Genomic DNA, 25,203 nt, shown 5'->3' on the forward strand with positions numbered 1-25,203 from the left:
ATTCACAGTTATGAAGAACATGTCATAGACCATGAAATCTGGTCTCCCCCTGTGAATTCTGTTGGTTTTACCCTATACACTCCAGATTTAATGGGAGAGACCAGCATTTCGCAAATTAGGGATCTGGCCCAAAAGAGAGCGGTAGGGAGGCTGCAAGGTTATTTTAGCTGGGCAACGGGAAAGCGATTGTTGGCCAGGCATCTTCCCGCCAGCAGCAGTGCAGAACTAATGGTGGCAATACCATACCATGCCACCCTTACTTCTGTGCTGCTGCCTTCAGAGCTGGGTGGCTGGAAAGTGGCAGCTGCTGACCAAGCCCCCAGTACTACAGGAAGCAGTGTAGAAATACGGGTGGCAATACTATACCATGCAGCCTTCCTTCTGCACTGCTGCTGGCAAGGGCTCTTCCTTCAGAGCTGGGCTACTGGCCAGCAGCTGCTGCTCTTAGCCCCCCACTCAGAAGGCAGCCCCGCCACCAGCAGCAGTGCAGAAGTAAGGGTGGCAATACCATACTGTGTCATCCTGTCTTCTGTGCTGCTGCTGGCAGCGGCTCTGCTTTCAGAGCTGGGCTTCTGGCCAGCAGCCACCTCTTTCTGGCTGCCCAGCTCCATTGCCAGCAACAGTGCAGAAGTAAGAGTAACAGTACTGCTTCCCCCCCCCCCAATAATAACCTGGAGACCACTTCCACAATTCTTTTTTGGGTTAGGACCCCTACAATTACACCATTATACAATTTAAGATTTAAATAGCTAACCTACGAATAATTACCATTTAAAAAATCCTACAACCATGAAATTTACCAAAACGGACCATGAATTCGGAATGGCTCTGGCTATAACAACACTCCCTGTTGCTCACAGAAATGCAGGACTGAAAAGGTCATTTAGTTCAGTCCCCTGCACTGAGGTAGGACTAAGTATTACCTAGACTGCCCCCAAGAGATGCACATCTAACTTGTTTGTAAAAATCTCCAATCATGGAGATTCTAAAGCTGCCCTTGGTAATTTTGTCCCAGTGCTTAACGACTCTTAGAGTTAGAACGCTTTCCCTAATGTCCATCCTAAATCACCTTTGCTGCAATTTAAGCCCATTGCTTCTTGTCCTATCCTCACGGGTTAAGGAGAACTATTTTTCTCCCTCCTCTTTATAACAACCTTTTGTGTGTTTGAAACCCAAAATCATGTCCTCCCTTAGCCTTTTCTTCTCCAGAATCAACAAACCCATTTTTTTTCAATATTCCCACACAAGTCATGTTTTCTAGACTTTTAATCATTTTTGTTGCTTCCCCTCTGACTCTCTAATTTGTCCACATCTTGCCTGAGTTGTGATGCCCAGAACTGGACACAATACAGCACATCAGCACACAGAAGAGAGAGGAAGAATTATGTCTCGTGGCTAATATACCCCAGAATGATGATGATGTTCTTCTTTTTTTTTTTTTTTTTTTTTTTGCAACACTGATGACTAATATTTACAACCAAAGGTCTGGTAGCACTTTATAAACTAACAAAACATGTAGATGGGCTCATGAGCTTTCATGGACACAGCCCACGAAAAATCATGATACCATCTACATGTTTTGTTAGTCTATAAAGTGCTACCAGACCTTTTGTTGTTTTTAAGATTATCCTGTACAGACTAACTTGGCTACCCCCTGAAGTGACTAATATGTAGTTTGATCTGAGGAAGTGGGTCTGGCCCACGAAAGCTCATGTTAGTCTTTAAAGTGCTACATGTCCTGCATTTTGCTTCAACTACCCCAGACTAACACGGCTACATTTCTATCACTATTCTAATATGTAGTTTGTGATCCAATATGCTCCCGACACCTTTTCGCAGGTGAACCAAACATTTTAAATTTCTCTCTAAAAAAAAAAATCAAAATTCAATTAAGTTGCTTTTTACTTGTGTGTGACCCACGATTGATTTTTTTTTCTGTGGGTTTTCTGCTTTATAGGATGGCCCAAAGGCAAAGAAATTCTATTCGCACTCATCCTTTCTGTGGCCTCTGACACGGCTGGTGACCAAATACCCTCGTCCTAACTCCAAGAACCTGCAGGGGAGGATGGAAACACCTTGAAATGGCTTAGGTTCTTCCTTTCAGACTGAAAAAAACTCAAGAGGACTGTTCTGGGTATTTATTCCTCCACCTCCAAACGCATCGCCTACAGAATCACAAAAGGATCAATCCTTTGCCCCATATCGACTATATATTTGAGAGTTTGTGCGTCTGTCCGTCCATCCATCCATCTGTGAGTCTGTTTGCTCAAGGGCTGTGTCTAGACTACATGCCTCTGTCGGCAGAGGCATGTAGATTAGACACATAGGCAAAGGCAAATGAAGCCACGATTTAAATGATCGCGGCTTCATTTACATTTACATGGCTGCCGCGCTGAGCCGACAAACAGCTGATCAGCTGTTTGTCGGCTCGCACGCTAGTCTGGACGTTCCCCCCGTCGACATCAAAGCCCTTTGTCGGCAGCCCCGTTATTCCTCGTGGAATGAGGTTTACCAGGGCTGCCGACAAAGGGCTTTGATGTCGACAGGAATGTCCAGACTAGCGGCGAGCCGACAAACAGCTGATCAGCTGTTTGTCGGCTCAGCGCGGCAGCCATGTAAATGTAAATGAAGCCGCGATCATTTAAATCGCGGCTTCATTTGCCTTTGCCTATGTGTCTAATCTACATGCCTCTGCCGACAGAGGCATGTAGTCTAGACAAAGCCACGAACTCCTCCTAAACCGTACGAGCTAGCACCATCAAATTTGCTGTGCAGCTTCCTCTTGTCATAACCTAAAGCAAAGGGCAGGGTTTGGCTGTGCCAGGACAATGGGGAGTGCCTGGAATGTGATTGTTTCTCGTCATACAGAAAGGGTGGGCTGTGATAGTAGGGAGAGTTAGACCACAGGGAGCAGCATGCAAACACACCTCTTCCACCTCAACAGCCCCAGAGAGCCACTGAGCACCCGGCCAGCCCTGTGGAGCAGCTTCCAGCTGCCCCCGCCTCCTACCCTGAACACCCATACCCTCCCCTGAGCACCCACCACACACCTTCCAACCCTCTGCCCTGACTCCTGCACCCCCACCTCCTGCCCTGAGCTCCTCCTCCCCGCCCCCATACCCCAACTCCTACACTCCCACATCCTCAGATCCCTGCCCTTCGCCCCCCACATCCCCAAGCCCATGGCCTGACTCCTCCACCCCTCACACCCACAGCCCCCTGCCCAGAAGGACCCCAGCAAGGGCTTCCAGAGCTATGACGCGTCTGAGATGTGCCGAAGTACCAATCTTGCAGAGCCAGCCCCCTGCTCTCAGTCTCAGCTGAAACCCGCAGCTGGCTAAAGACGAACCCGAGTAAAAGGGAGCCTATTGTTTTAGGAAAATGGAAACATTCTGAAGTATTGACCTCATTGTTCACAGGCTGTAGAAGTCAGTCCAGAGCTTGGCACGTCCTTTCGGACTCCTCTGTTCTACCAGATACCAACTCCCCCTCACACACACACATCTCCCGCAACACACACACACAAAACCAAAACAAGCCTGGAAAAACATTTCCATCTGGGACTGGCCAGAAAACTGTCCCCGTCAGGCACAGCCCTGGGCATGATGGTACATGCGTTCCCAGCCTCCAGGCTTAATTATCTCCAAGCATTACATGAGGGAATGAAGACACATGACCTATAAAATCCCTCCAGTTGGTACAAAGAGCAAAGGCCCCTCTTCATAGCAACACGAGTGACCATGACGCTATCACGACCATGCTCTGCTCTCTGCTCTGGAACTGGGATTGGCAAAGCAGTGCAGAGGTGTGATGTGGGAGGGCGTGCGGTCTGCTCTATAACCCAGTGTGGTATGGGGGTGCCTTGCTGGTTGCTGGGCTTGGGCAGTGGGTGTCCTCCATTGGCGGCTATTTGTAACACGGCCCAACAGGACAGCGGATGAGTCACCAAGGAAGGGTCTCACAACCTGTCCGACAGGTCGCCTCCCAGGGACAGAGACAAAGGGAGGAAGGCGGAGACCAACCGCTGTCTGGGGGGCAGGGCTGGAAGAGAGGCAGTTTCTGTCTGGAATCATGGAGGAAGCAGCCTGAGCAAGGGGGCTGGGATTTAGGGGCCCAGTCTCCCCCATCTCAAGGGGGGCTGAGGCATCACAGGCCTAGCCCTGTAACCGGGTTACATCGGTGCTGGGCTGTATCCTGGAGAAGCAATAAACTCCCTCTATTCTGCCGGCTGGTGGAGTCTGTTTGTGCCACTACAGGGGTGCAGGAGATGGGAAACCCCAACGCGCCGTCACAAGAGGGAATCAGAAACCGCCAGCACCCTCCACCCCAAATCTTAGAATCATAGAATCCTAGGACTGGAGTCATCGAGTCCAACCTCCTGCCCAAAGCAGGACCAACCCCAACTCAATCACCCCAGCCAGGGCTTTGTCAAGCCGAGACTTAAAAACCTCTAGGGATGGAGAGTCCACCCCCTCCTTAGGGAACCCATCCCAGTACTTCACCACTCTCCTAGTGAGATAGTTTTTCCTAATATTCAAACTAGACCTCCCCCACCGTTACTTAAGACCTTTGATCCTTGTTCTGCCATCCGTCACTACTGAAAACAGCCTCTCTCCATTCTCTTTGGAACTTCCCCTCAGGTAGCTGAAGGCTGCTATCAAATCCCCCCTCACTCTTCTCTTCTGCTGACTAAATAAGCCCAAAATCTTCCCCTGCTTTTGGAAAATCAAACCACATATTCAGGGGTTTAAACCTTTCCCAGGCCTCCCTTATGCAGCTGCCCCATTTTTCTGCATTTGTTTTCCCAAGTCCCACCCAAGACTGGAACCAAAACAGCTGACCTACAGTGAAAAAAATCAGCTTTCCCCGTGTTTCCAGCTGGGAAGCACAATTTGGATGGGAAATCAGCTTCCCTCAAGAGCTCCAGCCTCATTTGGCAGACTCGAGAGGTAGGAATAGGGGGTGAACTTTAGATAAGCAAACACATCTCTTTTTGGATGGGTTTCTAAGGGCTGGCACAGCTTTTGGACGGACGCCTTTTTATTAGAAATCTCAGCAGATACATAACATTGGAATTCGCAGGTTGCATCCAAACTGAACCCACGCTCTGGACATTGAGGTTCCCCAGAAATTTGCTCAGTCACCAGGTAATAAAATGCTAGACGTTGTCCATCTAAATCTTCCCCTTTTCCCCTGCAACTCTTCCCCTTTCCAATGAGCGCACACTGCAGTTGAGTCCTCATCTGTGAGCAAATTTTTCTGCCTGCTACGCCATGTGTGCCCAATAATCACGGCAACGGGCCAAGTCATTTGAAAGACTTTTGTCTATTAACCAAACCCAAAGCTGGCTAATTTTTCTGTCTGGCAGGATAACAGCCGCGCCAAGGGATGTACATCAACGCCAAGGGAATTCTACTTGGAACAGAGCAGTAAATGCTACGAAAACAAAGGGCAAAGGGAAAAATGTTCACAGGCCTGGTCCTTTCATCTCCTACCTGATACTGAGGGAAGTTCTTCGGGTGCTGAAGGAACAAGAGTTTTAAGGACAGCAGGAACTCTGGGGTCTGGAAATGACAGACTAAGGGGTAGGGGAGCTTTTAGGGGTCAGGGGCCGCTGACCCACAGAAAAACCAGTTGGGGAACGTACACAAGAGAGAAGCAAAAAACAAAAACCAACTTTCACAATTGTCCGGGTACACCTGAGTCTAGGGGCGCAGGCTCGTAGATTTTGTGTGCTCCAGACCCACGGTGCAGGGGCTGGAGTGCCAATGCAAGCTCCCCAATGCTGGAGGGAAGCCTTGAGCCCCACGGGCCGGATCCAGGCCAGCTGGGAGCCTGAGGTTCCCCACCCCTAGACTAAGTAATTAATAAATTAGTTAGGGAGCTTGTGGAATGTCCATCACTGGAGATATTTAAGAGCAGGTTGGCTAGACATCTGTCAGGGATGATCTAGATCAGTTTTTGCACATACAGACCCCTTTTTCAATCAGTTAAAATTTTACGGACCCCGAAGGGGAGCAACGGGAAGCAGAGGCCAGCATGTCCCTTGGTCCGCATTGCTTCCTCAGCTCCCAACTCCTCCGTTCCCTGCCCATCCACGGAGGATACGGCAAGGGGGCTCTTGTGGCCCCTGCCCAGGCTCTCCACCCTTGGCCGGGCACGGAACCCTGGGGGAGAAAAAAAAAGAAAGGACTGGTCCCACTATGGAACTGGGAGGGGAGGGAGAGGACTGGAGCGTAAATGACAGCGCAGCTAGTGGCAGGAGGACAGATGGTGCCTCCTGGGGTATCAAGATCCCATCCCTCAGCATGCATGCAGCCGGTCACGAACGACGAGCCCCGGGGTGTGAATCACCCGGTGGAAAGTCCCAGTCCCGCAGTGGGCCCAATCCGAACTTTTCCGTTCCTTTCCTAAACTTCCTGAGGGCCCCCTGCAGTACCGTCACGGACCACCAGGGGTCCGCAGACCAAAGGCTGGGAACCCCTCATCCAGACATCGCTTGATCCTGTCATGAGGGCAGGAGACTGGACTAGATGGCCTCTTGAGGTACCTTACAGTTCCAATATTATGTAATTGCATGGCTACGTCTACACTGGCCTGATTTTCCGGAAATTCTTTTAACGGAAAAGTTTTCCGTTAAAACATTTTCGGAAAAGCGCATCTAGATTGGCAGGATGCTTTTCCGGAAAAGCACTTTTTGCGGGAAAGCGTCCGTGCCAATCTAGACGCGCTTTTCCGCAAAAAAGCCCCAATCGTCATTTTCGCTTTCGGGGCTTTTTTGCAGAAAAGAAATCTCTGCTGTCTATCTACACTGGCCCTTTTCCAGAACAGTTTTCCGGAAAAAGACTTTTGCCCGAACGGGAGCAGCATAGTTTTTCCGGAAAATCACTGATGATTTTACATTAGATCGTCAGTGCTTTTCCGGAAATTCAGGCGGCCAGTGTAGACAGCTGGCAAGTTATTCCGGAAAAGCGGCTGATTTTCTGGAATAACTGGCCAGTGTAGACACACACAGCCCATGAGTCTAGGAATAACAGTAGACACCAGCCTCTACTCCCTGCACAGTAACTGAGTTCCATGGAGTCCCACCTAAGGTTTTTATCAGTTCACACAGTGGAATCACAGAGCAAAGCTTGGCCTCTGCCTATTGCAAAGCAAACAATTCAATTTTCAAACAATCCCAGAAATCCCACTTCCTCCTTTTCCATTAATTGTCCCGGGAGATGGGCTCTGAGAAAAGAGGGCAGGACCGGCTGCTTTTCCCCGAAGCAGCGCATGGAATCTTTGGCGCTGTGAATACAGAACTCTCCCTGTGCTGGCCCTGCACCACTAGTACAGATGTTACGTGAGAGGGACTTTCTTCCAAACATAGATCGCTTTTACCTTCCACAGAATCCCAGGCCCATATGGCAGCCGTTAATGGTAAATAGTCCTAAGTAAGATTGTAATGTGACATCCGATCCAAGCAATAAAGAGTCACAGTCCAAGCCTTGCGAGAAGGCATAATTCACTAATCACTTCTCCACTGTACCTATCTGTGCCCCCCAGAGACGGCACAAGTCAATTTTTATTGGGATTGTCATACAAGGAATGTGAAAGGTTAACCACCTTAATGGGTGATGCACACCAACAAAAGGTTAACTCTCACCCATAACTAGTAGGCAGCCATTAAACAACTCATCTATCTTCGCAGTCGGATGACAGGCCAAAATACATACACTTGCTACATAGGTATAACAAATGCAGAGTAAACTAAAGTGTACCTCAAGCTCCTCATGAAGGAGCAAGTATTTTCTAAAATTCCCCCACTCAGGTGGGCACCATGAATTTGGTCTGCGCTGGTGGAGAAAATTGATGCAAGATACCCAACTCCAGATATGTAAATTGCATAGCTGGAGTCACCGTATCTTTGATGAGAAGTACTTGCAAACAGGAACAGCTAACAGGGAGTTTGGAGAGGGAGTTCTCCAGGTAAAAGAGGAGTAAAAACGGGACCCTTGTGGTAAGTGGCTGTCTGGAGTGTGTGTTTGTGTGTGGGGGAGTTATTTGCTGTGTGCTGAGCTAATGTTTGTCTGTTTGGTTGGTTGGTTGGTTTGAAGGAGCTTCTAAAAGGTTTGAAATCTAGAAGCCTCTGTTAATTGGCTGAGCCTCAGTCAGGGGGAGGGGCTAGCAGAGCTATATAAGCCTGTGACTCAGCGACCAGAGAACTTGCAAACAGGAACAGCTAACAGGGAGTTTGGAGAGGGAGTTTGGAGAGGGGAAGTTTAGAGGGCACTAGTGACTTCTGACCTTCTTTAAAACATAACTCTTAGAATAATCTATATTCCAGAGTTTTAAAAAGAATCCCAGTTTATACTTAAACTTATTCATTAGAAAAATGGAGACAGAAGCCCAGCAGCAGAGTGGGGGCTATCCTGTTTATTGCATCGAGTGTCACATGTATGACTACCTGCCCTGTAGGCGGGTGGCGTATGTGTGCACCCGTTGCAAGGAGCTCCTGACCCTCAGAGACCGAGTTTGGGCTTTGAAGGCCAGGGTGGCTGAACTGGAGGAGCTAAGGGAAGTAGAGAGCTATGTTGATGAGACTTTCCGGGACACTGTAGTACTGTCCCACCTCCAGTCTGAGAGCCCCAGTGCTCTTAAGGAGGATGAAAGTCTCAAGGGAACAGGGCATTCAATGGAAGCAGAGGGAAACCATGCCGTAGTTGGGACCATCCTCCCAGAGGATGTTGCGGTATCCTCTTGCACTGAGGATACCTCTGAGGAGGAGGGGATGCTAGTTAGGAAGAGGCAGGTGTTAGTAGTGGGTGATTTGATCGTTAGAAACATAGATAGTTGGATTTGTGATGACCGAGAGAACCGTATGGTCACTTGCCTGCCTGGTGCAAAGGCTGCAGATCTCTCGAGGCATCTAGATAGACTTATGTGTAGTGCTGGGGAGGAACCGGTGGTCGTGGTACATGTCGGTACCAATGACATAGGGAAGGGTAGGAGAGTTGTCCTGGAAGCCAAATTTAGGCTGCTAGGAAAGAGACTGAAATCCAGGACCTCTTTGGTGGCATTCTCGGAAATGCACATGCATTTCCAGCAGACCAGCACCCTAGCATTTAATTTCAAAAAGGGGAATTACACAAAAATGAGGTTAGTTAAACAGAAATTAAAAGGCACAGTGACTAGAGCCAAATCCCTGAAAGCTCCATGGAAACTTTTTAAAGACACCATAATAGAGGCCCAACTTAAATGTATACCCCAAATTAAAAAACATAGCAAGAGACCTAAAACAGTGTCACCGTGGCTTAACCGCCATGTAAAAGAAGCAGTGAGGGACAAAAAGGTATCTTTTAAGAATTGGAAGTCCAATCCTAGTGAGATAAATAGAAAGGAACATAAACACTGTCAAATCAAGTGTAAAAATGTAATAAGAAAAGCAAAAAAAGATTTTGAGGAACAGCTAGCCAAAAACTCAAAAAGAAATAACAAAAAGTTTTTTAAGTACATTAGAAGCAGGAAGCCTGCTAAAAAACATGTGGGTCCCCTAGATGATCGAGCTATAAAAGGAGCAATCAAGGACGATAAAGCCATTGCAGAGAAACTAAATGATTTCTTTGCTTCAGTCTTCACGGCTGAGGATGTTGGGGAGATTCCCGAATCTGCACCGTCCTTTGTGGGTGATGAATCTGAGGAACTGTCCCGGATTGAAGTGTCATTAGAGGAGGTTTTGGAACAAATAGAAAAACGTAATGTTAACAAATCTCCAGGATCGGATGGCATTCATCCAAGGGTTCTAAAAAAACTCAAATGGGAAATTGCTGAGCTATTATCTGTGGTTTGTAACCTATCCCTTAAATCGGCTTCCGTACCTAATGACTGGAAGGTAGCCAACATGACACCAATATTTAAAAAGGGCTCTAGAGGCGATCCTGGCAATTACAGACCGGTAAGTCTAACTTCAGTACCGGGCAAATTAGTTGAAACAATAGTAAAGAATAAAATTGTGAAGCATGTAGAAGAAAATAATTTGTTGGACAAAAGTCAACATGATTTCTGTAAAAGGAAATCCTGTCTTACTAATCTATTAGAGTTCTTTGAAGGGCTTAACAAACATGCGGACAAGGGGGATCCAGTAGATATAGTATACTTAGATTTTCAGAAAGCCTTTGACAAGGTCCCTCACCAAAGGCTCTTGTGTAAATTACAGGGCCATGGGATAAGAGGGAAGGTCCTTTCTTGGATTGAGAACTGGTTCCGCAAGGGTCTGTTTTGGGACCCGTACTGTTCAATATCTTCATCAATGATGTAGATATTGGGATAGAGAGTACGCTTATTAAGTTTGCAGATGATACCAAACTGGGTGGGGTTGCAACTTCTTTGGAGGATAGGGACATAATTCAAAATGACCTTAGCAAGTTAGAGAAATGGTCAAAGGTAAACAGGATGAGGTTTAATAAAGAGAAATGCAAAGTGCTCCACTTAGGAAGGAACAATCAGTTCCATACATACAAGATGGGAAGCGACTGTCTAGGAAGGAGCATGGCGGAAAGAGATCTAGGGGTCATAGTGGACCACAAGTTGAATATGAGTCAACAGTGTGATGCTGTTGCAAAAAAAGCAAATATGATTCTAGGTTGTATCAACAGATGTGTTGTAAGCAAAACTCGTGAAGTCATTCTGCCGCTCTACTCTGCACTAGTTAGGCCTCAGCTGGAGTACTGTGTCCAGTTCTGGGCGCCACATTTCAAGAAAGATGTGGAGAAATTGGAAAGGGTACATGAAGAGCGACAAGAATGATTAAAGGTTTAGAGAACATGACCTATGAAGCCAGGCTTCATGAACTGGGCTTGTTTAGTTTGGAAAAAAGAAGATTAAGGGGGGACATGACAGCGGTTTTCAAATATCTAAAAGGGTGTCACAAGGAGGAAGGAGAAATTTTGTTCCTCTTGGTTACTGAAGACAGGACAAGGAGTAATGGGCTTAAAGTGCAGCAGGGGAGGTTTAGATTGGACATTAGGAAAAAATTCCTAACTGTCAGGGTGGTCAAATATTGGAATAAATTGCCAAGGGAGGTGGTGGAATCTCCCTCTCTGGAGATATTTAAGAACAGGTTAGATAGACATCTGTCAGGGATGGTGTAGACGGAGCTTGGTCCTGCCTTGAGGGCGGGGGGCTGGACTCGATGACCTCTCGAGGTCCCTTCCAGTCCTATTATTCTATGATTCTATGAAAAGACAGGAAACAAAGGGTAGCAATAAATGGTAAATTTTCAGAATGGAGAGGGGTAACTAGTTGTGTCCCCCAAGGGTCAGTCCTGGGACCAATTCTTTTCAACTTATTCATAAATGATCTGGAGAAAGGGGTAAGCAGTGAGGTAGTAAAGTTTGCAGATGATACCAAACTGTTTAGGATAGTCAAGACAGAAGCAGACTGTGAGGGACTCCAAGAAGATCTCACCAAACTGAGTGATTGGGCAACAAAATGGCAAATGAAATTTAATGTGGATAAGTGTAAAGTAATGCACATCGGGAAAAATAACCCCAACTATACGTACAGTATGATGGGGGCTAATTTGGCTACGACAAATCAGGAAAGAGATCTTGGCATTATCGTGGACAGTTCTCTGAAAACTTCCACGCAGTGTGCAGCGGCGGTCAAAAAGGCAAATAGGTTGCTAGGAATTATTAAGAAAGGGATAGAAAATAAGACCCAGAATATCTTACTGCCCCTGTATAAAACTATGGTACGCCCACATCTTGAATACTATGTACAGATGTGGTCTCCTCACCTCAAAAAAGATATTTTGGCCTTGGAAAGAGTTCAGAAAAGGGCAACTAAAATGATTAGGGGTTTGGAGCGGGTCCCATACGAGGAGGGGTTATAGTGACTGGGTCAGAACTGTAGCACCAGTGTGAACCAGACTACCGCACTGGAAGCCGCGTTGTGCTTTAAACTGCTAAGTGTAGACAAAGCCTCCTCCTTCCTTAGCAAGATCTCATTACCTAATACATATTCTGGAGCTGGGGCCTGAAGGGCTTATAGGTTTCCAAAACACGGTTTGAAATACAACAGAGTTTCTCTGCCAGCAGTGCAGACGTGATGCTGTGGCATATGCAAGATTTGCTGCCTTTTCGATAGAACAGAAATTTTTCACAGGACACAGGTTTCTGCGGTTTTGTTTGGTTTTTTTTAATCAGATAAATGGTCTATGTCAGAACAGGGCTGGAGGAGGGGGAAATGCAAACACACAAACCAATAGGCTGAAGAGCGTTCTGTGCATTTACAATTTTATGCCATCACACCACAAGATCTGCTCCCAGCCTGACTCTACATCAATTACTCTTTAAAATGCTTTGGATGCATTTGAGGATTGTTTGTTAAGATTCTTGACTGCAGTTCATTGCAAGGAAAAAAATATACCCTCAAATCTATAGCCTTGCAAATCTGCAGATATCTGCATCCACAGAGCATGTTTGAAAATCACCGACAGCTGCAGATACTAATTTTGAATCTGCATGGGGCTCTAATCACATCCACATTCATATCCTGTTGCCCTAAGATACAGGAAGTCTGGCTCTCAAATATTAATACATGTAATAGGAAAACCTTAGACATGCCCTGTTCCTTTTTAATGATATTCAGTTAGGAATTTATGATTCATTGGTACTAGATAGCCAGAAACAATTATTTTCTATAAAATACTTCCTGGAGATGCAATTCAAAACAGTCTGAACATGAGGAAAATGTTGAAATTGGGTCAGTAGATTGAGGATGATCTAGAAAAATTACAGAAGCTGGATTTGATTTCATTCTTTATGCTGAATTATTCTACTGCATTATCTGAAAATTATATAATTGTACTAATCAGTAACCTGTGCAATATTGTTTACACTTTACTTTGATCCTCTTTTTTGAGGAACTAGCAATCTGGACATGCTTTTCCATTATTATCCTTTGCTGTTGGATCTTCATGTTTTCAACATAGTATCCTAGGGCTGGAAGAGACCTCAGGAGGTCATCAAGTCCAAATCCCTGCCCAAAGCAAGACAACACCACCCAACTAAATTATCATAAGAACATAAGAACGGCCGTACTGGGTCAGACCAAAGGTCCATCTAGCCCAGTAGCCTGTCTGCCGACAGTGGCCAGCACCAGGTGCCCCAGAGAGGGTGGACCGAAGACAATGATCAGCGATTTGTCTCCTGCCATCCTTCTCCAGCCTCTGACAAACAGAGGCCAAGGACACCATTTTATCCCCTGGCTAATAGCCTTTTATGGCCCTAACCTCCATGAAATTATCTAGCTTCTCTTTAAACTCTGTTATAGTCCTAGCCGTCACAGTCTCCTCTGGCAAGGAGTTCCACAGGTTGACTACACACTGTGTGAAGAAGAACTTTCTTTTATTAGTTCTAAACCTGCTACACATTAATTTCATTTGGTGTCCTCTAGTTCTTCTATTATGGGAACTAATAAATAACTTCTCTTTATCGGCCCTCTCCACACCACTCATGATTTTATATACCTCTATCATATCCCCCCTCAGTCTCCTCTTTTCCCAGCCAGGGCTTTGTCAAACCCAGATTTAAAAACCTCTAGGGAACCCATTCAAGTGCTTCTCCACCCTCCGAGGGAAATAATTTTTCCGCTATCCAACCTAGATCTCCCACACTGTAACTTGAGACAATTGCTCCTCGTTCGATCATCTGCCGCCACTGAGAACAGCCTCTCTCCATCCTCTTTGGATTACTTCCTTCATCTATTATATTTGAGGTCTGTTCAGACCTAATTTTAAAGCCTGATCTGAACTCAACTAGACCTTCAGCCCACCCAAAAATGACCCAAGCCTGAGAGAGCGGAGTCATTTTCAGACTCAACCCAAGCCCAGCTCAACACTTCCTCCCAAACCTGGCCTGACTCTACGTCAATTACTATTTAAAATGCTTTGGATGCATTTGAGGATTGTGTCTTAAGATTCTCAACTGCAGCTCATGGCAAGTAAAAAGATAAACCCTCACGTCTATAGCCTTGCAAAATTGCATGTAACTGTAACTAGGGATGGAAGAGTGTAGCCGATTAACCGATAAACAAAAGCTTATAGGTTAATGTTACAGACTACACGCATTTCTCCCCCACTTCCTCACCCCAACCAGTCAATTTTTTACCAGGCTGGCCAGCAATCCAGCTCAGTTCTGGCACACACCTGGGTCTGAGACCTACCCCCACTGTGGCTCTGCATTTAAAGTGTATTAGGAGCTGGCGGGCAGGGAACCCGGCTCAATGCCAGTTCGTACCAAGTCTGGGAGCTCAGACACACCCACCCTCCCCAGACAGGGGCTGCTGCCTTTGGAGGCAGCAGCACAGGGGCTACATCTAGACTGCGAGCCTCTTTCGAAAAAGAACGTCTAGACTACAACCAGTACTTTCGAAAAAGCAAGCCGCTTTTTTGAAAGAGAGCACCCAGGCAGTCTGGATGCTCTTTCGAAAAAGCACAGTTTATATTACATAGCGCCTTTTTTCGAAAGAGCACTTTTGAGAAAAGGCGTTCTTCCTCGTAAAACGAGGTTTATTGCGGTCGAAAAAACTGCCGCGTTCTTTCGATTTACTTTCGAAAGAACGCGGCAGCAGTCTAGATGCAGGGGAAGTTTTTTCAAAAAAGGCCACTTTTTTCGAAAAAACCCTGTAGTCTAGACACACCCAGGGCAACAAGCAGCCAGTCCGCAAAAGGAGCTGGTTTTTAAAATGGCTCCCGTTGAGGACTAGCTCCCACCTGGCACCCTGCACTGCTGCCGGCCCCACCCCCGGGGACTACAGAATAGTCGAATAACCAATACGAATAAATGATGTTACTCGACTATTCAATTAACCGATATTTAACATCCCTAACAGTAACAGCTGAAATGTTCAATGGTTACACGGTTAATTAATCAAACACATTTTAACATCCACAGAGGGAATGGCATTGTGGGTCATCAACCCACTCACACCACTGTGCAGCAAAGTGGTGGCAGACCATGGAAGACCGGGGGAGGGAGGGGGACAGAAGGAGGTCATCAGAGATTACCTGACCTAACCCAGAGAGCGGTGGGTTGTTTTCAGACTCAAACTCGTCCTGAACCCAGTTATCATCAGGTCGGGTTGAAAGGATCCATATTATATAGAAAATGCAGTGTTTTGGCACTAAGTCCCTCGACAGAGGCACGGTTCATACTGCATCGTCTGTGTTCCAATTTAATCTCACCGTTCTCAATTTCTGAGCAAAGAGAGATCCCTGAATACTCGAACACAAGTCTACTCAACTTTGGAAGCCCTGGGGGCCACAATGATATTTACAGCACATGCCGAAGGCCGCAACTTAAGTATGGTTGCATATACATGCAAATATACGCAAATAGCTTCTTTCACGCTGATGGGCATGAATACAAAGATTAAGGCAAGTCTACCCAACACGCAGGCCCCGTTTAAGTCAGTTCTGCTGATATTCATAAAATGCAATATTTACCTGATTTCCACCCATAGGACAGCACTTTTAATGAGCAATGACAGTCCAGGAATGTAACTATTAAAACGCATATCAACAAACGACCATTATATTGACTCATCATTATGGAGTGTGTTCCCAGTGGAGGCCCTGTTCAAAGGATCCCACCTGTGGGCCGTATGTTGAGCCCTGCATAAACCCACACCACGCCGCAGGCCACAAACAAACAGGCTGTGGGCTGTATGCAGCCCACGGGCCGTGTGTTGACTAGCCCTGCTCTAACACCACTCCCATGTTTAGCTCTGGATGATTCATTCACAAGGAAAACCAGCCATACTATGAAGTCAAATAGCCCCGGAGGTTTCAAGCAAAAGTTTATTCTGGATCCGATTCAGATTCTCTGATTCATCTGTTTGAATGCAGCAGCCCGCATGTGACTTGTGATTTCTCTGAGTCTGAAACCCTGCAGAGATGTATCTGCTCTAGGATAAGATATTTTAAGTGCTTCCACTGGGCAGTGATACATCAGCGATAAATCCCCCCAAAAGAAGTGATCCATCCAGAACTGAGTTGATGCTTCAGTCTCAGAGCAACTGTTCAAGTCACTCCCTTCTCCTCAGCAGGATAGTTGCTACCCACCCCACCACCTTACTTTCAGGGTGCCCTTTATCCTGCCTCTCCCTAGGTAGGCAGGACTGGAGCCCTACCACCCTGCCCTCCCCAAGCAAACACCCTATCCCACACTAGAACCCACCCCACCACCTTATTTTCAGGGCACCCTTTATCCCACCTCTCCCAAGGTGGGTGGGACTAGAATGCACCAGCCTGCCCTCCCCACATGAACGCCCTATCCCCTAGGCCACACACTCAGGACAGAGGGGCTCAAGGATGACATGAACCAAAAAGCAAGACATGAACCATTCAAGCCACCTCAGTTTGCACAGCAAATCCGGGCACCATCACTTTGCCAGATTTTTTTTTTTTACATGTTACTTTGTAGGGATGAAGACTCACACAGTTCTATCGTGATGCAAATAGGACTCACAATATCTCCATACTGACATGCTAAACAATTTGCACGGTTAGAATAGTTGTATAACACAAACCTTTTTGCAGGACATAGTTTGTATAAGCCATTATATCTGACATAGTAAGTGAAACAGACACTAAACCAGAAAGTTACTTTTGGGGTAAGATTTTATCACAGTAATTGGAGAGCCTGACCTTTCAGTTCCACAACCAGAATAAAAGACTGTTGTCAGTTGTCAACACATTCGCACTGCTGTGACACGCTGTGCTGCCACATAGGAGGAATACAAAACTTCCACAGAAATCGCACTCTCCCATAAGCCTCCACAGTTTCTCTGCCGAACGGTTTAATGGATTTTGAACAAAGACTTTAATGACAAAGCAGAGGTTAAAAAAAAGAGAGAACGTCTGTACAAATGCAATGTCATTAGCTTGTACGAACTCCTAGAATCCCCATTTCTGCTGTGCCCATTCACGGGTTTGGATAGGGGCTGGTGCCATCTGCAACCCGGCATTACCTTTTGTTCGAACCTGCAGTGAAGTCATAATCCTAGCATTGTGCAATCAATCACATGTTGCTATGGAAATGATGAAATCCCCATCGAAAGGGAAGTAACTTCAGGTCCTCCCCGCCCCTGATCGGCACCGTCCACTGGTCCATTCAAGGGGAAGTGGCCCATTAGAACCCCCATAGTCATAGGACAGGGGTGGGGGTTAGTAGGTTGCAGGTAGGGATGTGAACAAGTAACCAGGTTACCCCGTAAGCATCACTTCTAAGGAGTGATGCTCACTGGGTAATGGATAACCGTTACCCGGGAGCAGCCCTATGCAGGCTCGGAGTCGCTAGCCTCACACAGGGCTGGAAGCAGCCGCGGAGAGGAACAGAGGGGGATGCCAGCTCGCAGCCCATGTGGGCTCGCAGGCTGGGAGTCAGCAGCCTCACACCCTGGCCCTTCTCTCGCCTAATTAATCAATTAACCGATTAAACTTAACGTTTAACCGGTTATCTAATTGCTGAGATAAGCGATAAATCCAGTATCTTTATTAAATGAAACATGGCTTATTTTGACCCACAATGCTCCCTCCTTTTTGTTTTATGACTAAAGGGGTGTTGACCAGTCACCTCCCCTTGATGGTCCCTTAGTCCATATTCTGTTTTGATCTTGGAGAGAGCGGTGACATTCCGACAGCTTGTCTTCATGGACTGTGCTACAGCAGCACAGCCGTTAGCCCTTTAGGCCATAGCTACACTAGTGCACTAGCTCAGCATGGCCCAGCTGTTTCCATGCAGCTGCACAACTGTCAAAATCACTCGTTAAGCCGCTCTGTAAAACCCCTTCAACAAGCTGTGGTAGCTATGGCAATCTGTCAATGTCCCGCTGTCTATGCTCTGTGTGTGTGTGTTCTCAGCCTGTCAAGAGGTGTGTGTGTGAGCATGTGTAAGAGAGATGTGTGCGTGTGTTGAGAGAGATGTGTGTGAGAAAGAGAGGGGAGTGTATGTGTGTGAAAAAAAGTGTGAGAGAGTTGCGTGCGTGTGTGAGAGAGATATGTGTATGAGTCTGTGTGAGAGAGGTGTTGCCTGTGTGCCTGTGTTGAGAAAGGGGTGTGGGTGTGTGTGGGAGAGAGAGTTTGTGCATCTGTGTATGAGAGGTGCATGTGTGTGTGAGAGAGAAAAAAAGAGAGAGGGTGTGAATATATATGAAAGAGAGAATTTGTGCATTGTGTGTGTGAGGTACATGTGCGTTTGTGTGTGAGAGAGAGGGGTGTGTGTGAGAGAAAGAGAGAGAAAGAAAAGTGTGTCTGAGAAAGAGGGGTGGGTGTGTGTGGAAGAAAGACGGTGCATATGTGTGTGAGAGATGTGTGCATGAGAGAGAGGGTGTGGGTGATAGAGTTTGTGCCTGTGTGTGTGTGAGAGGTATGTGTGTATGGGAAAGAGGTGTGTGTGTGTGAGAGAGAGAGAGAAAAAAAGAGAGAGAGATACATGAGAGAGAGACAGGTGCATGCGTGTGTAACCGCCACCGGGAGGATCTGAACCCTTGAAGCAGAGTATAGGACCCTTTACACTCTGAGCTAAAAGCCAGCTGGCTCCCAGCTGTAGAGGTCTCTTGATGGTGGCTGTGGTCTAGGTACCACTTGCATTGCTCAGTAACCACACTAGGTGTGTGGGTTACACGTGCGTGCGTGTATGTTTGTGAGAGAGAGGTGTGCGTATGTGTGTGTGTGAAGGAGAGAGGTTAAACTAACTGTGTCATTCAAGGGCATGGATTTCACACCCAATAGTGACGTCGTTATGCCAACACAGGTCTATCGCACGGAGTACTTTCCCGGAGCAGAAGAGCTCTGCATAGCTCAAAAGCTTGTCTCTCTCACTAGAACAGGTGGTGGGCCAATAAAAGACATGAGCTCACCCATGTCTCTCTAGTATCCTGGGACCAACAAGCTCTTACCAGCCTGTCAAAACAAGACCCTCCTCCCCCACACCCGTGGGAAGACGTCTGTTCTTTTGCAACAAGCCCTAGAAGATAGCGGGTGTGGGGAACCTAAGGCCTGGGGCTCACCATTGGGGAGCCCTCGCTGGTGCTCCACCCCCCACCCTCCTGTGGGGGTCTTGCTTGTGCGCGGCCGCCAACTGATTTTTCTGTGGGTCAGCGGCCTCCGACCCAAAAAAGGTTCCCCCACCCCTGAGCTAGAGAGACGTGGACTCAGTACCCGTCATGTCAGAGCCTAGACAGAGCTGTGGTTTATTTCTTGTACACGCCAGCAGAGTTTTTATGGCTGCCTGGCCTGCTGAAGGCTTTATGCCCATGGCAATGAAACCAGATGGGCTGTGTGGGAGCAAACGCAGGGGAGGGATTCACATGCCAGCAGGCGGGGTGGGGAGTGAGGTGGGGAAGGCAGGGTAAAAGCAGAGAGAAAGACAGAAGCAGAGAAGGGAACTGATGTGGGGACAGGGTGGAAGAGGGACCAGGAGCTGGAGAAGGCATAGGAAGGAGAGAAAGACCCCAAGGAGAGGCCAGGACAGGGGGGAGGACAGAAATGCCAGGCTCCTGGAAAAAGGGGCTGGCTCGGGGCCTTAACGGAAGGGGCAGGGCCTTGGGTGGAAGGGCTGGGCTGGGGCGAGCCTCCCCCTGCCAGTCATTCTGCGCTGCCCAGACTGTAGGGCAGGGGCCCCGACAATAATTCAAAAGGGTCCGGATTTCCGGCTGCCACCAGGCCTCGAAACAGTTACCTCCTCCTCTGCCCTGTCCCACCAAGACAAGCTCACATCCCAAAGTACAGTCACAATGAGCATCCAGTACCTCATCTGGGACAGTGGTTCTCAAAGTGTGGTCCACGACTGTCTTGCAGGTGGGCCACGGGCTCAGAGCTGGGCCCTTCCCTGCTCCAGCCCCACCCCTCCATGAGGTTGGATTTCTGCAGCAGTGGGAGCGGGGGGCAGCCTCAAGCCTTACAGGCCTGATCCAGCTCATGTGGGAATGGCAGCACAGGGAACCGCTCACCTGGAGGCTTTCCCAGCTGCTCCCATTGGCCAGAACCCCAGTCAGACCCCCATCCTCAGCCCGCTCCTGCACCCAACCTCCTGGCCTAACACAAACCCCCTGGCCGCTCCTGCACCCAACCTCCCAGCCTAACACCGCCCCCCTCCGCACTCCTGCACCCAACCTCCTGGCCTAACACAAACCCCCTGGCCGCTCCTGCACCCAACCTCCCAGCCTAACACCGCCCCCCCCCCCCGCACTCCTGCACCCAACCTCCTGGCCTGACACACACACACCCTCAGCCTGTTTCTGCACCCAACCTCCTGGCCTCACCCCCTCCTCCCCCAGCCCACTCCTGCACCCAACCTCCTTTCCACACCCCACAGCCCCACACTGTCTTGCACCCCTTTCGTCATCATGGAGGGTTGGCTGCTGGTGCGTTGAGTGGGGTGGGCTGCAGGCCAAACAGTTTAAAACCTGCCGGCGTAAGATATTCACAGCAATATAGAGTTCCAGGGACAGTGTAAGAAGTCGAGAAACCAGTTATCAAGAAAACATCACCCATTTGAGAACTAGAAGAAACTGTTACAATCCTCTAGTCTGGCCTGCCCTACCACACCACCACAGAATTTCACCCAGTGCTTCCTGCATTTAGCCCACGACATGTGCCTGAATTCATACTCAACATTTAGAAAGCCATTCGTTCTCAAGTTACAGTCTCCAAGGCCTGGAACGTTTATCATATCTCGTGTTAGTCTGTGCCAATGACTGATTACCTGCCTTGTTAAAAATATGAATCTTAGTTCCCGTCTGAACTTCGGTGGCTTCCGTCTCCAAACACGGCATCCTATGATATCTTTGTCTGCTGAATAAAGACTCCACTGTTACCCCTGGCATGACTGTTGCTCAGGGCTCTCCCGCTCCACCCCAGAAGTTCCTTCACTCACACCCCACAGTTTGGGGACAACTGACCTAGACTATCCCTGACAGGTGTTTGTCTAACCTGCTCTTTTGTATAAAGTCCAAAGCAGACTGCGAAAAATAACAAAGGGTCTCACAAAACTAGGCAACAAAATGGCAGATGAAATGCAATACAACTGCAAAGTAATGCTCATGTGAAAATATAATCCCGACTACACACTCATTTCAAAACAAAACAAAAAATCTTGGCGTGAGTGTGGATATTTCCCTGAAAACATCTGCAGTAGAAATCAAAAAACTAACAGAATGTTAGTAACCCATAGGAAAGATAAGAGAATAAATAAGACAACAAATCCCATAGTGTCACAATAAGGCAACCGAGGCTAGTAAGTGTCACACGAGTGGCCTTCCTTCATCTCAGTGGCCGAAAGACTGTCATAACCAAGACAGTATCCCAGGATAAGGTAGGTTTGTTAACTGCCCTTGTGTACCTAGAATTTGCAGGTGGTGCCGAATGAACCATAAAACGTTTTGATTGGATGCGGGGGGGGAGGGGGGTGCACGGCGTTCACAATGTTGTAAGCAATCAGCACGCACCTCACGTCATGTCCCTTTCTTTTTGTGTGTCTTTTGTGTTATACCGGTAAGGGGGGAAAAAAACCGATGTGAATAAAAGCCAGCAGAATCCAGCAACACTGCGTGTGGGCGACAGTAAACAAAATGTCTTGCAGGCCACACACAGAACCTCAAAGGGCTGACCCCAGGTTGCCCACCACCATCTCAATCTATGATATGCTCACAGCTTGAATACTGCCCCATCTCAGGGGGAAAAAAGACACATTAATATTGGAAAAAGTAAAGAGAAGGGCAACAAAACTTAAGAGCTATAGAACAGCTTCCATTTTAGAAGAGATAAAAAGATTGGGACGGGTCATCTTAGAAAAGAGACAACTTAGATGGTCTATAGAATTATGAAAAAGTGGAGAAAACGTGTTATATAACAAAGGACCCATTTTTCCCATCCATGTGCAGAATACATTTTATGTGCCCTTAGGCATGTGCAAAAGTGCACCACCTATAGAAACTAAAAACCTACCTGTGGGTACTGTGCTAATCAGCTGGGCAGCATTAGGATCTCTCCTGAGTGGCCCCACAAGCGCACAGCTTACAGGGAACCCTGGACACTAAACCTCTGACTGCAAAAAGCTGGGACTGGACACCAGCAGATTTCCCCTGTTCTGTTCATTCCCTCTGGAGTATTTGTCACCAGTCACTGCCAGAAGAGTGGGCTAGATGGACCATGGGTCTGACCCAGTATGGCCGTTCTTATGAGCTTCTTTTGTATGTAGGATAAAGGTGCAAGATCTAATTTGTATCACCTTAGCACCCACAGGTCCACCTTCTGCTAGTAAGAGTCAGACCACTTGCCCAAAATCTTGTGTCTAAACAGAGGAGATAATGGCTGAGAAGGGAAACCGAGGCACAGAGCAATATAGTGACTGGCCCAACATCTCACAGCAGGTCAGAAACAGAGAACAGATCCCCCCGGGCCTGGGCGGAGTGACTGTAAATACTTTACAACTTAGAACAGGAACAGCCCCCGGGCATCTTGCCAGCCAGGGTGGAGAATATTTTTGGCATCCTAACCCACCCCCAAGCAGCTGAGATAGTTTTTTTAAAGGCACCTCCTGGAAGCTGGTGCCCAGGGTGACAGCCCTGCTCTCCCACCCCTAGAACTGAGCAAATAACACATTTTCTTGAATACCTGCTACCATTCAGGGGCGAGGGGGTTCTTGTGGTGTGTAGGCCTGTAGAATTTAAACGTAACCCGCCAGGACAGCTGCCCAGCTGCAACAGTAGCAAAAGGCTAGTGCTGACACATTCACATTCAGATCTGAGCCTGGGGAGCAAGCCATTTTTAGCCCCTTCTTGAATTAGCGTTGACTGCTTTTATTCTGCCACCCCTCGGTTCTGGGCCACCAAAAACCTCTGACTAATACCATTTCTTAAGCACCTCCTTTTCTGCAATTCAGAAGGCTTTCCTGTTAACAGACAAGCAGGAGCCCACCCTAAGTTCTGCAATCTTAGGGGCTTCAAAGCAGCCCCCCCCCCCATTTCCCATAATTCAATTTCAAAACTCCCAGGGCCCTTGCCATGAATGCCCAGGCAGGGCCACATAACCCTAATTCACAGATCTTTCCTTCCCGCGACCTCCTAGGACCCTGGCCCCAACCCCCTGCCAAGTTCTCACACAAACAGTCGCACAGCGGGAACAGGAGCGGGGTGGGAGCTGAGCTGGGTTGCCAGCAGCCCAGCTTCCCCCAGCCCGCCCCTCAAGTCAAGCCGGTGCGAGCTGGCTGGGGAGATCACCGCCTGGGCCTCAGCACCCCACACCCCTTACTGCCCCCCCGCACTCACGCGTTCCCCACGTGGATGCGGGGCGCCACCTCGTTGCTGTGCGCGCTGGGGAGGCTGTAGCAGCCGGTGCCGTTAGCCAGCAAGTCGTTCAGCTCCTCCACTGAGATCCCATAGTCGGACATGGCCAGATCTGGGCCCCTCCCCGCAGCCCCCACTCCGGCTCCGCAGCTCTAGGCAGGGCCTCGCTTCTCTCCCCGCACGAGAGCTGGGCTGAGCCTGATAGGAGGGGCCGGGATCAGCTGGTTCTGCCAGCAACACCCAGCAGCCGGGTCACCCGGAGCGGGGGTTTTCCTTGCCCCGCTGCACCCCGATCCCTGCTGCCTCCCCCCCCCCCCCCCGCATCCTGACACTTCCGCCTGGAGGATCGCGCCCCCACGGTCTAGCCCGCCCGCCCCGCAGCCCCGGGAGAGCAGGCAGCAGGTGTCGAGTTCGCGCGCCAGTCTTAGGGGCTTCAGAGCAGACATGGAACGTTGTGTATCGTTGCGCGTCCCGGCTAGAACGTTGTGTATCGTTCTCCCCGGGCCCGGCTGGAACGTTGTGTAGCGTTGCGCGTCCCGGCTAGAACGTTGTGTATCGTTCTCCCAGGGCCCGGCTGGAACGTTGTGTAGCGTTGCGCGTCCCGGCTAGAACGTTGTGTATCGTTCTCCCCGGGCCCGGGTGGAACGTTGTGTATCGTTGCGCGTCCCGGCTAGAACGTTGTGTATCGTTCTCCCCGGGCCCGGCTCGTTCGGTCCAGCCAGACGGGGAGAGGGAAGGGGGCAGATCGGGCGTGTGTGTCTCTCTTCGTGACTTTCACTGCAGGGCCGGGAGGGAGGAGGCCCCACACACTCTGGGACGTGACACCAAGGCGGCTCTCCCAGTCTCTGGCAGCTCAGGATGCGGAGGCAGCCGCGCAGGGCCCGGCCTTGGCGCCGGGCGAGGCGCTGAACCTGCTGCTAGTTGGGGACAGCCGGGTGGGAAAGGTTCAGGGACGGGAGCGGAGGGAGCTGGTTCCCAGGGAGTGGGCAGGGGCTGTGGGGTGCGACCGACCCGCTCGTCCTGTGCCTTTACCCGCATCTTCATGCCGAGGTTCCCCATGACACTGGAGCCGGTGAAAGCAACTTAACATTTCTTACAGATACTGGCCTATTGCAACCCGGGTCCCTGCCAGATCTTTCAATAGCTCCCTGCTGGGCTCTGGGGCCCTACTCAAAAGCCCACAATAGGTGAGTTGCTATGAGCTTCCCAGGCTTGGCCCGCACTTCCTGGGGGTCCCTTAGCACTAGGGCAGCCTGCCAGCCCTACAGCATCACACCACCTGCCCAATGCCCCTGGGTTCAGGGATCTGGATTTGGCAGAGGGCGGAGATTTACTACTAGTTGTTACAAACCCACCACAGTCTGTGTTTGCTCCTGCCTTTTCTCCAATGTCCTCTGGAGCGAGACGGGTGTTGGTGACCTCCATAGCGACTCAAGGCAGAGACTAGCGAAGCTGCTCTCACTGACAGCACTGCCCTCCTCTTGGTGTTGAGTTGAAAGTTAACAAAATGGGGGTTGATAGCCAGCGAGTGCAACTGACAGGATGGGTACGTTTTGCCCAGGGCGGACAATGAGGCTCCAAAGCCTCTTCCCATGACGCTGTAGTTTACAACAGTTGTGTTCAGCGAATGGGTGTGCCACCGATCTCTGCCTGCCCAGAATAATGAGTATCCAAGTGCCATGGTTCTGCTACTGTAGAATCGTGTGACGCGCGCAAAGCTCCTTTTTTGAGCAGCTTGTAACATTTCCTCATTTCATGGGGGTTTATTTCAGCACCAGCACAAATTGCAAGGGCTTGCGCCTGACGCTACTTATGCTGCTGGGCAAGTGATGGGGCGGGGAATAGGCGCCTGAATAAGACAAGGCCCAG

The 25,203-nt window shown here is 48.8% G+C and overlaps 1 protein-coding gene across 2 annotated transcripts in view; it reads right to left on the minus strand.

The window, feature by feature from the left end:
* DUSP3 (dual specificity phosphatase 3) overlaps positions 1 to 23,644 on the minus strand; it is a 51,253-nt gene extending 27,609 nt beyond the window's left edge. Inside the window, exon 1 of one of the 2 annotated variants that reach the window (XM_014574902.3) lies at positions 23,317 to 23,644. In XM_014574902.3, the coding sequence (XP_014430388.1) occupies positions 23,317 to 23,438 (122 nt within the window). In that variant the 5' untranslated portion in view covers positions 23,439 to 23,644. The remainder of the gene's footprint in view (positions 1 to 23,316) is intronic. The other variant, XM_006125712.4, reaches the window with a different exon arrangement.
* Positions 23,645 to 25,203: the final 1,559 nt, after the last annotated feature.

The sequence above is a fragment of the Pelodiscus sinensis genome, chromosome 29 (genome assembly GCF_052426305.1).
Source record: "Pelodiscus sinensis isolate ZL-2025 chromosome 29, ASM5242630v1, whole genome shotgun sequence".
NCBI classification, from domain to species: Eukaryota; Metazoa; Chordata; order Testudines; family Trionychidae; genus Pelodiscus; species Pelodiscus sinensis.